This window comes from Salvelinus fontinalis, chromosome 18 (genome assembly GCF_029448725.1).
Source record: "Salvelinus fontinalis isolate EN_2023a chromosome 18, ASM2944872v1, whole genome shotgun sequence".
Classification (NCBI taxonomy): domain Eukaryota; kingdom Metazoa; phylum Chordata; class Actinopteri; order Salmoniformes; family Salmonidae; genus Salvelinus; species Salvelinus fontinalis.
The window spans coordinates 11692519-11704694 of NC_074682.1; the positions used below are offsets into that span (position 1 = coordinate 11692519).

At 47.0% G+C, this 12176-nt stretch overlaps 1 protein-coding gene across 1 annotated transcript in view; it reads right to left on the minus strand.

The window, feature by feature from the left end:
• Positions 1-12176, minus strand: part of LOC129815858 (PR domain zinc finger protein 2-like) — a 29626-nt gene that overhangs the window by 2195 nt on the left and 15255 nt on the right. Inside the window, exons 7-9 of the mRNA XM_055870018.1 lie at positions 11622-11748; positions 9180-9293; positions 123-4771 (exon numbers count right to left, since the gene is read on the minus strand). Coding sequence (XP_055725993.1) covers positions 123-4771; positions 9180-9293; positions 11622-11748 — 4890 coding nt within the window. The remainder of the gene's footprint in view (positions 1-122; positions 4772-9179; positions 9294-11621; positions 11749-12176) is intronic.

Genomic DNA, 12176 nt, shown 5'->3' on the forward strand with positions numbered 1-12176 from the left:
GAACGTGTTCTCTAAAACACAGATTATTGTGTGAATGTTGATTTAAAAGTAACTTGGTATGAATTAATTAGGCAATACGTCTACATGGGCTAAGACTGGACACTGTTTGAAAGTAACCTTACCTGGGTCTGTTCAGGCCCCTGGCTGGAGAGGTCCTCTGTTTTCATCTCCACAGGAGCTGCAGTGTTGGCCATCTGCAGGCTCCGAGTCACCGGCCCAACAGCTCTCTCCCTCGCTCTCAAAGAGAACCGCTCTTTCTTAGGCGGCACCTGAGACTGCTGCTGTGGGGGCGATTTCACCTCCGCTCCCTTCTTGGGTGGCACTTCCTTGCCCATGCGTTGCTTTGTCTGAGCTGCTGGCCGCGGCGAAGAGTCACTGGGACTCTCGGAGGGCAACGGGGTGGGGGGTAACGATTGAACTTTGCCTTTTTTACTTTTCTTGCTGAGAGAAACTGTGGCAGCTGGGAAAGAGGCTGGCCTCTTGGTGCACACCTGTGTGGCAGCCATCTTTCCTTTACCCACCGGTGGTGGGGCCTCCGCAGGGCCAGGTCCAGAGTTGCGAGCCCGAGTTTTGCTAAGTGTTTTGGGAACCGGCTCAGCCGGCTCTGGCTGCTGGATCTCAGAGTCTGTGGTTCTCCGTCGAAGGCTCATGTTTATGTCTACAGCTGGTGTTGCCTCTGTTGCGGCCCCCTTTTTGGCCTTTTTAGAGACCGGCTTCATGGGACAGCTGCCTGCTATATGTTTACTGAGGCTGGCAGGGTAGGTGAACTCTCTGCTGCAGTGAGGGCATACGTGGACCTCCTGCTCTTGCGGCTCCTCCTCTTTAACCTGGCTAGGGGCCTTAACAGTAGCTACAGTCTCATTCCTCTGAGCGATGGCCTTCTGAACCAGCTGGTTCTTCTTCTTACTGAGGGAACTCATCTTGGTTTTGCCAGGCGGTTCTTGGTTGAAGTTGAGCCTCTTGGGTTGGCCCATTCTGCGGAAGGCGTTGTGCCCTGCGTTGGCAGCAGAGGCAGGCGACAGAGAGCCGTTCTGGGGCTTCACTATCTGTCTGAGAGGGATGGGGTTCTTCTTGGGAGTGTACCGCCTCTTATCACTGGCGTTGGCACAGGCTAGTATGTGCTTGTGCAGCTCGGGCATGTTGTCGAAACTCTTGCCGCATTTGGTGCAGCGGATGGCAGTGCTGAATGTTTGGGGGATGTTGTGGGTAGTGAAGTTGGTGGCCGAGGCCACCGAGCCTGCAGCGGTGCGGTTGTGGTAGGGGAAGGGGGGTGGCTTGAAACTGGGGTAGTGTTGATTAATGCCCAGGCGTACGTCTGGGCCTTTAGGCTTGCCTCCCTCAGAGGCCATGATCTTTATAGTAGTGTACAGCTCCTCAGTTGGGTCCTCCAGTCCATCCTCCTCATGCTTCCCGTTAGTATCAGGCTGCTCCTCCTTCACATCAGAGACCCCCTGGGAGGAGGCAGCTTCAGCAGAGGACTCAGGCCCTGTGGCTACGGTTGAGGAGGTGTTACTCTCCTCTTTGGCCCTGGCTGGGTCTGTGTAGTTCTGTGGCCTGGGCTTGCCGTTCTCCACCGCAGTGTGAGTGCACGGCTGGCTGGGATGCAGGTCCTTCTGGTGCTGCTGGAGGTTGCAGAGGAAGGCAAACTCCTTGGAGCAGACGGAGCAGACAAAGATGCGTCCCACGCCGTGGAGAGCCGTGCGGTGCTCCAGCAGAGCAGGGGCGTTCCCGAACAGCTGCACGCAGAACTCACACTTGTAGGGCCACTCAGCGGCGTGCTCTAGGATGTGCCGACTGAGCTCTTTGATGGAGCGGAAGGGGTCCTCACATACATTACACACAAAGCTCTTACTGAAGGGCTCTGGCGGCGATCCCTCTTCCTCCTCCTCCGACAACGACGAGGGTTTGTCAGCAGCAGCAGACAGAGGTGAAGACCCTGTGCCACAAGGAGAAAGGACTAAGTCAGCCAGCTGATCACTGTGCTGGGGCTCCACTTTAATCACAGTGCTAGAGAGAGATGGCGGGGAGACCGCTGGTGGAGCTGGGATATCCGATATGGCAGCAGGCGAGGTCGACGAGGCAGAGAGGAGGGATTCTGTTACGGATGATAATACAGGGAGTTCTGAGCATTGGGATTTCTCCTGTCCCTCAGTAATAATCGGTTCCAGGTCTTGATTCACTTGGACATCCAGCAAACTTTGGTTCCCACTCCTAGCAGGTTTCGATTGTGTTGAGGACAGACTCAGAGCGACAGCATCAGATACCAAGGAGGGCTCCGTAGCGGGGCTTGAAATAGCTTCCCTGGTAAGAGGATCTGGATTGGAGTCTATTGGCTTATTGATATCTTCCTCATCTCCATAACTGTTACTCACTGCAGCTAACATTGTCTCTGCTGTGGTAGAGTTCGATACGCAAACTGGCTCGTCCTCACCTTGGTCAATAGATCTGGGGGACATTTTGTGGGAGAGGACAGGGAGAGAGCTGAGCGTAGGGCAGTCTGGTGAGGGCATGGTGGGTAGGACAGGGGGAGGTGGCGTTGGAGAGGTCAGGCTGGAGCCGCAAGGGGAGGAGGGGTTCATCGTGACGGGCGTTAGAGAGGGGGGAGAGGGATGGGCTGATTCAGAGGGCAGATTGGAAGAGGGACTGTGAGAAGCGGTGCCTGTACCACTGCCTGCAGTATACTGAGAATCTGGGCTTCCCAGGGGAGAAGAGCCTTCCTCTTCTGCTGGGTTTAAGCCGGCATACTCGTTCATCAACACCTTCTCTAGCATGCTGGTGTTGGGCTTCTTCTTCTTGGTGGGGGGCTGTGCCGGAGATGGACTTCCCTTAGACTCTGCTGTACTCTTCCGACTCATGCTTAAATCCAGCACTACCTCCCCGGGCGTCTTGTTGAAGCTGTCCCTCCTCTTACTGATGCCGCTGGACAGATCCAAGGGCTGCTGATTACACGAGTTCCCTCCGGTCCGAGAGGCAGACCAGCTGCACCCGTTCTTCCCGCTGGGACTCAGTGTGTCCCTCTCCTCCTTGCTGGACAGACTCCAGGCAGGGGACATGCCCAGGGTCTCCAGATTTGGCACCTTGAGGGTGTACGACGAGACCCCAGCCTCGTTCTTACAGCCGTTTGCTTTCAAAGCAGGGCTGAGCTGTGGAGATGAGGAGGGGGAAGCTGTTCTTCTCTTGAACCTGCCTGAGGCTGCAGGCAGAGACGTAACGGAGAGAGGGGGAGCTAATCTGTGCCTCTCTGCCATCAGGGCGATGGCAGGTTTCTGACTGTCTGTCTGAGTCTGGAGGAGCTGTTTGAGCTTAGGAGACAGATAGATCGTTTTCTCCTTTTGAAATGCTAATGAGTCTGAGGACTGAGGGAAGACACTTCCCACCAACAAGGTGGATGAGGAAGACGTGGAGGAGGAAGAGGAGGCGGAAGAGGACCCAGTTTCAGACTCCATTTTAAGACTTGGCATGAGCGGGGGTGTCGACGTTCTCCTTTTCGACATGGGCTGGCCGAGATTCGAGACCTGCCTCACAGCACATGTCCTGGCATCCACTTTGAGAGCCTGACTGATCTGACTGGCGCTGATGACCACTGCGTCGAGACCAAACAGTGCTGCAGAACTGGAGTCCACTTCGATCACCTCACAGCCGCTGACTGAACTAGCGGACAGGATCTTGCCGTCGATGTACAGGCTGAGATTCTCTGAGATGTTATTGGATATGTCGACCATGTACTCCTCTCGGTCCCCCTCATCCTCAGTGTCTGCACTGGGCACATAGACGAGGGGTGGGCTGACACGAGGGGACTGTTCAGGCAGATGATGCAGCTGCTGCTGAGATGGGCTCTCCTGCAGCAGCATGCCTTTCCTGCGGACACCCTTGGGCAGTAAGTGGCGCTCGTGGATTCTGCGCTGGTGTCTGCGCATGTTGGTGTGAGTGCCGAAAGCCTTATTACAGTACTTGCAAGGATGAAGCTCCTTTGTCTCACCATTCTCATCCACGATAAACGGCCGATCACTCTCAGCCGCAGGGTCCTTCCTCACAACCTCAAGGCTCCCCATAGGTCCTCCAGGGACAGGGGAGCCCCTGACAACATAGTGGCCAGAGACAGTGCCACAGTCTGGGCTCGAACCACCAGCCTGCCCCAGAGGAGTGAGTAAAGTAGCAGTCCCAGCTAGTGAGCCAGGCCTTTGGCCTTTGTTTTTTGGCCCGTTCTCATGCCTCCGCTCGTGCCGCCGCCGCCCCACCTGCGAGCCGAAGGACTTGCCACAATAACGGCATTTGAATGTGTGCGTTTGCTGGTTTGCGGTGGCATGGATGTGTGTGTGGCGCTCCAGGCCCTGTTTGGTGGAGAAATGGCGCTCGCAGTGCTGGCAGGGATGGGACTCCTCTCCGTGGGGGTCACCTTCCAGGTCAGGGTCGGGGTCAGGGTCTGCCTCTGGTTCAGCCCTTGGTAAGGATGAGGCAGTCTCCGTGTCATGCTGAAGGCTCCCAGGACCCTCCTCAACTGGGCTGCTATGGCTTAGTGGCAGATCAGGCTGCTCACTCCTCTCCTCTGGCTCAGCTTCATTAGCAGATTGAGCACTCTGCTGTGTCAGCGACAGCGGCTGCTGCAGATGCCCTGGGTCTTCCTCTTCATCATCCTCCTCCGCTTCCCCTCTCATTGCTGCTGAGATGAACTGGGCTTGAGAGAGGCCGTTCCTCCCCATGGGGGAGCTCTCCCGAGTCCCCTTGGAAGGCCCTGGTGATGGGGAGAGTCTCTCATTTTCCTCATTTGGACCTACAACAACAGCAGAACAACAACAGTTAGTTACATCATTTAAATGTGAAAAAATTAAATTGAAAAGAATGCTGAGATTTTAAGAGAAGAGTACAGCCGAAATGGTTGAAATACATGAATAACAGGATTTAGCTAGCTTATACCTAGGGCTGTTGCGGTGAACGTTTTGCCGCCACTAACGACTGCAGTAAAATGCCACATGACCGTTGAGTCACGGTAATCTCCTTATGCACTCAGGTCATGCGTTGGTAGGACCCTAACGACCAACAGGTACTAATATCCTGGTTCTCACCACTCTATTGTCCCTCTAACCCCTCTGACATCAATGCAAATGCAATAGAAAATCATAAACACTGGTCATCAAAACGGCATCATCCTTTTAAAACTCAGCATTTCGCTACACTCGCATTAACATCTGCTAGCCATGTGTATGTGACAAATACAATGTCATCTGGTCATCTTGAAGAGAGAAGTTCAACAGCAGGTTGAACCGGAGTGTAAAACAGGGTCGTTGTGGATGTTGTTTCAAAGTCTAACTACAAAATGGACAACTCTTTCGAAGGTGGTTACTAATTCATAATACCCATTCACATATTAGAGCTTATGAATGAGCCTGAGCACAAGCCCCCCCCCCCCCCCCAAAAAAAAACTGAATCAAAATATGATTGTGCTGTTATACAATACATCGCCTACTGCATATTACGCATGGCAGGAAACACATGAAACAAAACTGATTTAAGAGGTCTTTGGTACATAATTGGTCAAGCAGCCTATACTCCAAAATGAAATGCATTCTAGTAATCACCTTTGAGTGTGGACTGTATCATTGTGCATACTGGATGGACTGGTTACCTTATGCTACACTCCAAACGTTCTATCCATGAGTCTGGGGGAAAACGTCTAGCCCTAGGTCAGGTATTCCCAAACTGGGGTATGCGCAATGCCGTCGGGGGTACGCTAAATATTTGACTTTTCTTCACATTTTCAAACAGTCCATTTATATTTTCCAACGGGGCTATACTTTTGGGTGAGTTTTTTTTCTGAGTATGAGTAGACTCATTTCACTGCCAAAAATACAATTAAACCATCTAGTGCTCAGCGAAATAACAACACAATGTCAAATACAGGTAGCCTAGTCAAAGACTGAACATCAAATCACATTAAGTGTTACTCTCTCGCGGGAATTCCACTAGCGGTCCATATGTAGCCAAAAGTAGCTGCTGCACATGTTGGTATCTGTACTGATGGCGCAAAAGCCATGACAGGGAGGCATAGTTGAGTGGTAACACGCGTGGAAGCAGTTGGTCCAGATGCCACTTGGGTACACTGCAGCATCAAGGCTCTTGCTGACAAAGGAATGCCGGACATCTTGAAAAACGTTTCAGACACTACAGTGAAAATCATTAACTTTGTTAAAGCAAGGCCCCTGAACTCTCGTGTGTTTTCTGCATTATGCAATGATATGAGCAGCGACCATGTCACGCTTTTACAACATACAGAAGTGCGCTGGTTATCAAGGGGCAAAGTATGGACACGTTTTTTTAAATTGAGAGACAAGCTTAAAGTTCTTTACTGACCATCATTTTCACTCTTCTGACCGCTTACATGATGACGAGTTTCTCACACGACTGGCCTATCTGGATGATGTTTTTTCTCGCCTGAATGATCTGAAACAACGATTACAGGGACTCTCCGCAAAATATATTCAATGTGCGGGACAAAATTGAGGAGTTGGAGCAGATTAAGAAGTTGGAGCTCTTCATTAACAAGGACAACACACAGGTCTTTCCATCATGATTTTGTGAGTGCAAATTAACTCAAGCTTACGGACAATGTTAAATGTGATATAGCAAAGCACCCGTGTGAGCAGGCCTCCAGTCCACTTACCGATAACTGAACAAGAAAGCCTTATTGAAATAGCAACAAGCGGTTCTGTGAAAATGTTATTTAAATCAGAAGCAACTGACAGATTTCTGGATTGGGCTGTGCTCTGAGTATCCTGCCTTGGCAACTACGTACCTAAGTGAGAGCGGATTCTCGGCCCTCACTAGCATGAAAACTAAATACAGCCACAGACTGTGGAAAATAATTTAAGACAGACTCTCTCCAATACAACCCAACATTGCAGAGTTATGTGCATCCTTTCAAGCACACCCTTCTCATTAACCTGTGGTGAGTTATTCCATTTCTGATGAACGAAAGCTTTTATATGTAAGATGGTTAAATAAAAGAGCAAAATTACTGATTATTATTATATGTGCCCTGGAGCTCTTTATCACTTCCCACGAGCCGGGTTGTGACAAAAACTAACTAATTATTACGTTTAATAAATGTATCGTATAGTGTGTGTGGCAGGCTTACAATGATGGCAACAAAAAAAAAAAACATTTGAGAGTGCACTGACCCTGGTGCTAGAGGGGGTACGCAGCTGGAGGTTGAATGTTTGAAGGGGTACGGGACTATAAAAAGTTTGGGAACCACAGCCCTAGGCGATGCTGTTGGTTTATTGATTGTGCAGGGCTGCTTACAGTTCGCTTACAATTATAGTGAATTTCTATATGATTTTGAATAGCCTAGTAGTTTTTTATATTTTCATCATTAATAGGATGATATTACCTTTAGCTACAGAATCTCACCACCATGTGTTTCCATCTCCTCCCCTGTCTCCTTTCTTCCTTTCTCAAGCGTGCAGACTGGCTATCAACAGTTTAGTGAAATATGTTTTGTTAGCGAAAACATGTTACTAACAATGTTCCCGAACAGATTTCACTTGTTTTCCCAAATTAAGCACTGGGTAGGTGGTGCAGGAACAGGGCTGGAGAGCCCATGGCATACAGAGTTCGGGTGGAATATCACCTGTCGCGCAGGGAGACCATGCTCCTCAAACAGTGGTTGATGTGTGGAGGGAAATGTATCCCTCAGCTGCTCATATTACGCACATGCTCAGCTATAAAACCAAAGTAGCCTACCAGGCATCATTGAAAAACAGACTGGCGGGAAAGATCGAGGCCACCATTCCCTATTTGAGTGCATACAGATGCCATGCCTTTTCCCCCCGTTCCTGTCCATTTGATAAATAGGCCATTCTAAATCGAAACTAATTTGACATATCAGTAAATACAAGATTCAATTCAGAATAGTATGATGGGTGAAAATATGTTCACTTGAGAGAACAGCTATGCAGCCTGACGCAAGGAACAGAGCGCAAGCTTTTTCCCCAACTTTATCATCAATAGACTATAGTCACATCATGCAGCCCATATAGGTTTTGATTTCTAATACATTCTAAGGTTTGTATCATTCGCAAGTAAAGTTCCCAAGTAACTCTAAACCTAGCATATAGGACCTGTTAAAAAGTATCACTTTTTACACTCAACATAGCCACTTCACATGCACACTTGCTCCGGAATGGGAAAAATATAATTTCAGGTAAGTTCAATTATATTCTTCTTACTATAAAATCATATAATATAAAATTAAATAATGGCATGGGACTTACAAGCATATCTTTTCAGCTAAATGAACCAGCCTACAGCCTATGGCATGGAGCATAGACAGATAACATAGTTGGCCAATTCATATTCTGTTATTCTAAAATACATTTTATTCATATCATAAAGTTTCTTTAGGTCTAAAATAAACAATGGATTTATTGTGATGGTGTATATTAATTGTATTATATATTTGTTTTACCCCTTTTTCTCCCCAATTTCGTGGTATCCAATTGGTAGTTAGTTTTGTATCATCGCTGCAACTGCCATACGGACTCATGAGAGGCGAAGGTCGAGAGCCGTGCGTCCTCCGAAACCGACCCGAAACCCGACCCAACCATACCAACCAAATCATACTGCAAATTCTTGACACAATGCCCACTTTAACCCGGAAGCCAGTCGCACCAATGTGTCGGAGGAAACACTGTGCACCTGGCAACCGTGTCAGCGTGCACTGCGCCCGGCCCGCCACAGGAGTCGCTAGTGTGTGATGGGACAAGGACATCCCTGCCGGCCAAACCCTCCCCTAACCCAGACGACGCTGGGCCAATTGTGTGCCGACCTATGGGTTTCCCGGTCACAGCCAGGTGCAACAGAGCCTGGACTCGAGCCCAGAATCTCTAGTGGCACACTGCCATGCAGTGTCTTAGACCACCGCGCCACTAGGGAGACCATCAACATTTTACCTGTAGATGTTCCAAAGGTGCACATCAGTGGCTTGAACGCAGCTGGTATGCATGAAGGCCTGGAGATGCTAAACTTGTTTATGTTAATTAACGGTCAATTACCGTGAGACCGGCAGTCTTTTGCATGACAATAATTGGCTGACAAAATGTCATGACCGCCACAGCCCTACTAGCACCTCAACTGACTCCCCAAATTAAACAAATATCCATAATAATGGGAGAACTACTAACCTTCCTCTGTGTCCCACATCTCTCTGACAATAGGTTTGGTTACGCCTGTTTGCCTGGGCCCACGGAATGCACCCAAACCAGCCTGTCTGGCTCCCTCCAACAGCTTTCTTCTGGCTAAGGGGGAAAGCACACATCAACCAACAAACAGTAGCTAAACTCAAATAAACCATTTCACACCAAAGCAATACTGATAAATTGTGGAATTATTATTTCAAAAAGTTGACATTGGACTACTTCTTATGTAAGTAAATCCACTATTAGAAAAGGAGATTTTCAGATGAGTAAACATCTAGTGGGGGAAGTGCACTAATTCCTTTCACACCTCCACTCACAACTGTGCTGCGTATTGGTTGGCACTTATAACTACGTGTAATTACAAACTCATAACATTAAAATGTGGCTAACAGAAAGCAAAGCAAGATAGGACTGCTGAACAGGATCTGAAAAATGTAGGTCAAGTACCACGTGTGCTTATGTAAAATTTTCTTTGAATATTAACAATGTTTTGTTTTTATACAAGGTTAAAAAGTCCGTTAAGAGTCCAATACATTAAAATAAAATTGCTGGCCAAAATTACTTTTAACAGCCGTGATGCCCTCATTCTGAAAATTTCAAGAATAAAACGCTCGTCTTGGCTACATAATGAACACACAAATGTGAAGTGAATTATGGAATGGCTCATCATTGTGGTATTTATGGCCTTAGGCAGGAGACCATTTTAAGTTTTAATCTCAGCCTGCCTCAAGAGACTGGGCTAGCACCCAGTCATCACTGGAGTTGCTGTGACAAACAAGAAGGTAATCTGGCATGGTCTACAAAGCCTGATTCATGCCACAGAAACACATGCTACAGCTCAGTCATCTGACAAGCATGGTCAAATACATTCTGCAAAATAAAAACTGTGACACTCAAATGGGTTTCAAGTCAGAAAACGTAACAAGTTTGAGTGCTTGGAAACAAGTATTGAAATGTTGCTAGCATTTAGGCTTTCTACCCGAAGTACCCACTTATTGTTGTGCATTTGATACAGATATTCTAATATAATTTAGCATAGAGGGATTGCAGATGAATGACAAGCATGCTCAATCTCAATATTACACAACTCAGAATGTTGAGACTTCTAACATCTCACTGAGTCAATAAATCCTACTGCAAATTCAAAAACAGACAAGGGTTGCATGAATAGGCCTACACCACATATAGACAAACAGTAGCGACTGTGGAAATAACACCAACACTAACATTTTCCTTCATATTGAAAAATAAACACTAGGCCAATTACATGGAGAAAAAATTCTCAAATTCTATGGATTTCATTCTAGCAGCTAGTCTAAATTAAAAGATAATTATGGAAAATGCAACTCAATCTGAAGGTTTAGTATTGTTGAGAAAGGAAGGGTGGGACTTCAGAGCTTGTGCAACTGCATTCATCCAGGGCCTAGTCTGCACTACTTCAACTTTGCATTGGTTTTGTCTGAATAGCTAGCTACCCTCCCTAGGCCAAATGAAAATAGAGCTCACACTTACCTGGGGAAATTAACAAAATATCTAACCGTTCAGCTAAGTAGTCTTGGTTACATCGAAAAACTAAAACAAAGCGTGTTTATTTTCAGGGCAAGCATATAGTCCTTGCGATGGTACAGACAAAATTGATAACTTATCCAGCTAGCTAACAGTGGGTAGCTGGCTAGATGTAGCTTACGTTAAGGGTTTACAACACATGTATGACATATACCTAGCTCATTTTTCCCATTATCACAACCGCCCTGTTTTGATCAGTTAGCCATTTGCTGAACACAAAGCCAGCGCTTGCCATCTTCCCTGCACGGGTTGTCTGGCACGTCCGGGCTTGATTTAGCCTGCTAGCTACCTGAACTGGATTGACAGGTCCGATCGAAACAAACAGATCAGACTATGAAATCCATAACCTGCCAGCTTTGTAACATAACTAACTAGTTGGGTACCTTTTAAATATAGGTAAGTCTCTAATGTAATCAACCGATCAGATAACGTGGCTCGCAACTGAGTTGTAAATTTGGAAAGGACGCGTCATATAAAACGACATGATGAGTTAGCTAGCTAACTTATTATTCTGATTTATTTAGCTGACTAGCTAATGTTGACAGTGACGTACTGCCTGTGTTACATAATAGCTACCAATTTAGCTGCAATCACACTCTTTTATACGAATTAACAGTAATATAAAAGTAGCTAACTTTTTGAGATTGAAAGTTTGGAAGGAAAAATGAACTGCATCAAAACCTCGCTACAGTTAGCTAAGCTAGCTAGCATGCTATCAAGAATTCAACTTTGAAATGGCATAAATACCATTTTCTTCGACTGCTGCTACCCACTGCGAACTACCGTATCGAATAGGTTGGTGAATAATCTCCTGCAAAATGTATGACAGGATTTGTTTTATTGTAGGGGTGTACGCCTTACCTCGCTTTGCCCTGGGTGAATTTTTCTTGCTCAGACTGCTGCCTCTTTCTTCCTCTAATGCAGCTGTTATCTCAGAGTTGTCTTCCCCATTGTACCACACCAGCAGCTCATCCCCTGGCCCAATTGGCTGTTACAAGGAAAGAGGAGAGTGGGAACCAATCAGAGACATGTTTGCTAAAAGACAGGACGAAATATTTGGGCCCCTGTCGTGTCTGTCAAGTCAGAGTCCAACAACAGGAATGTTAGGTCTTGACATTTTGGTAGCTATGGTAGTTGGGTGGTAAACGGTATTTTAAAATGTAAAATGTCATTATTTTTATGTTAATTATTTATTAGCCTACCCAAGTATACGAGAGATAACATAAACATTTAAAATGTGCATGAATTATAGAAAGAGGTACTTACAATGGTAAACATAGCAAAGACCAAAAGGTTGTAATTCTCTCATTTGGCTTTAAAGCAGCAATCAGCTGATGAAACACTAACAAAGCTTTTCCCCACCCCTATTTTCAGTAAAAAGCTGAGGGTTGGGGCAGGACAAATGTAAGCACTCTC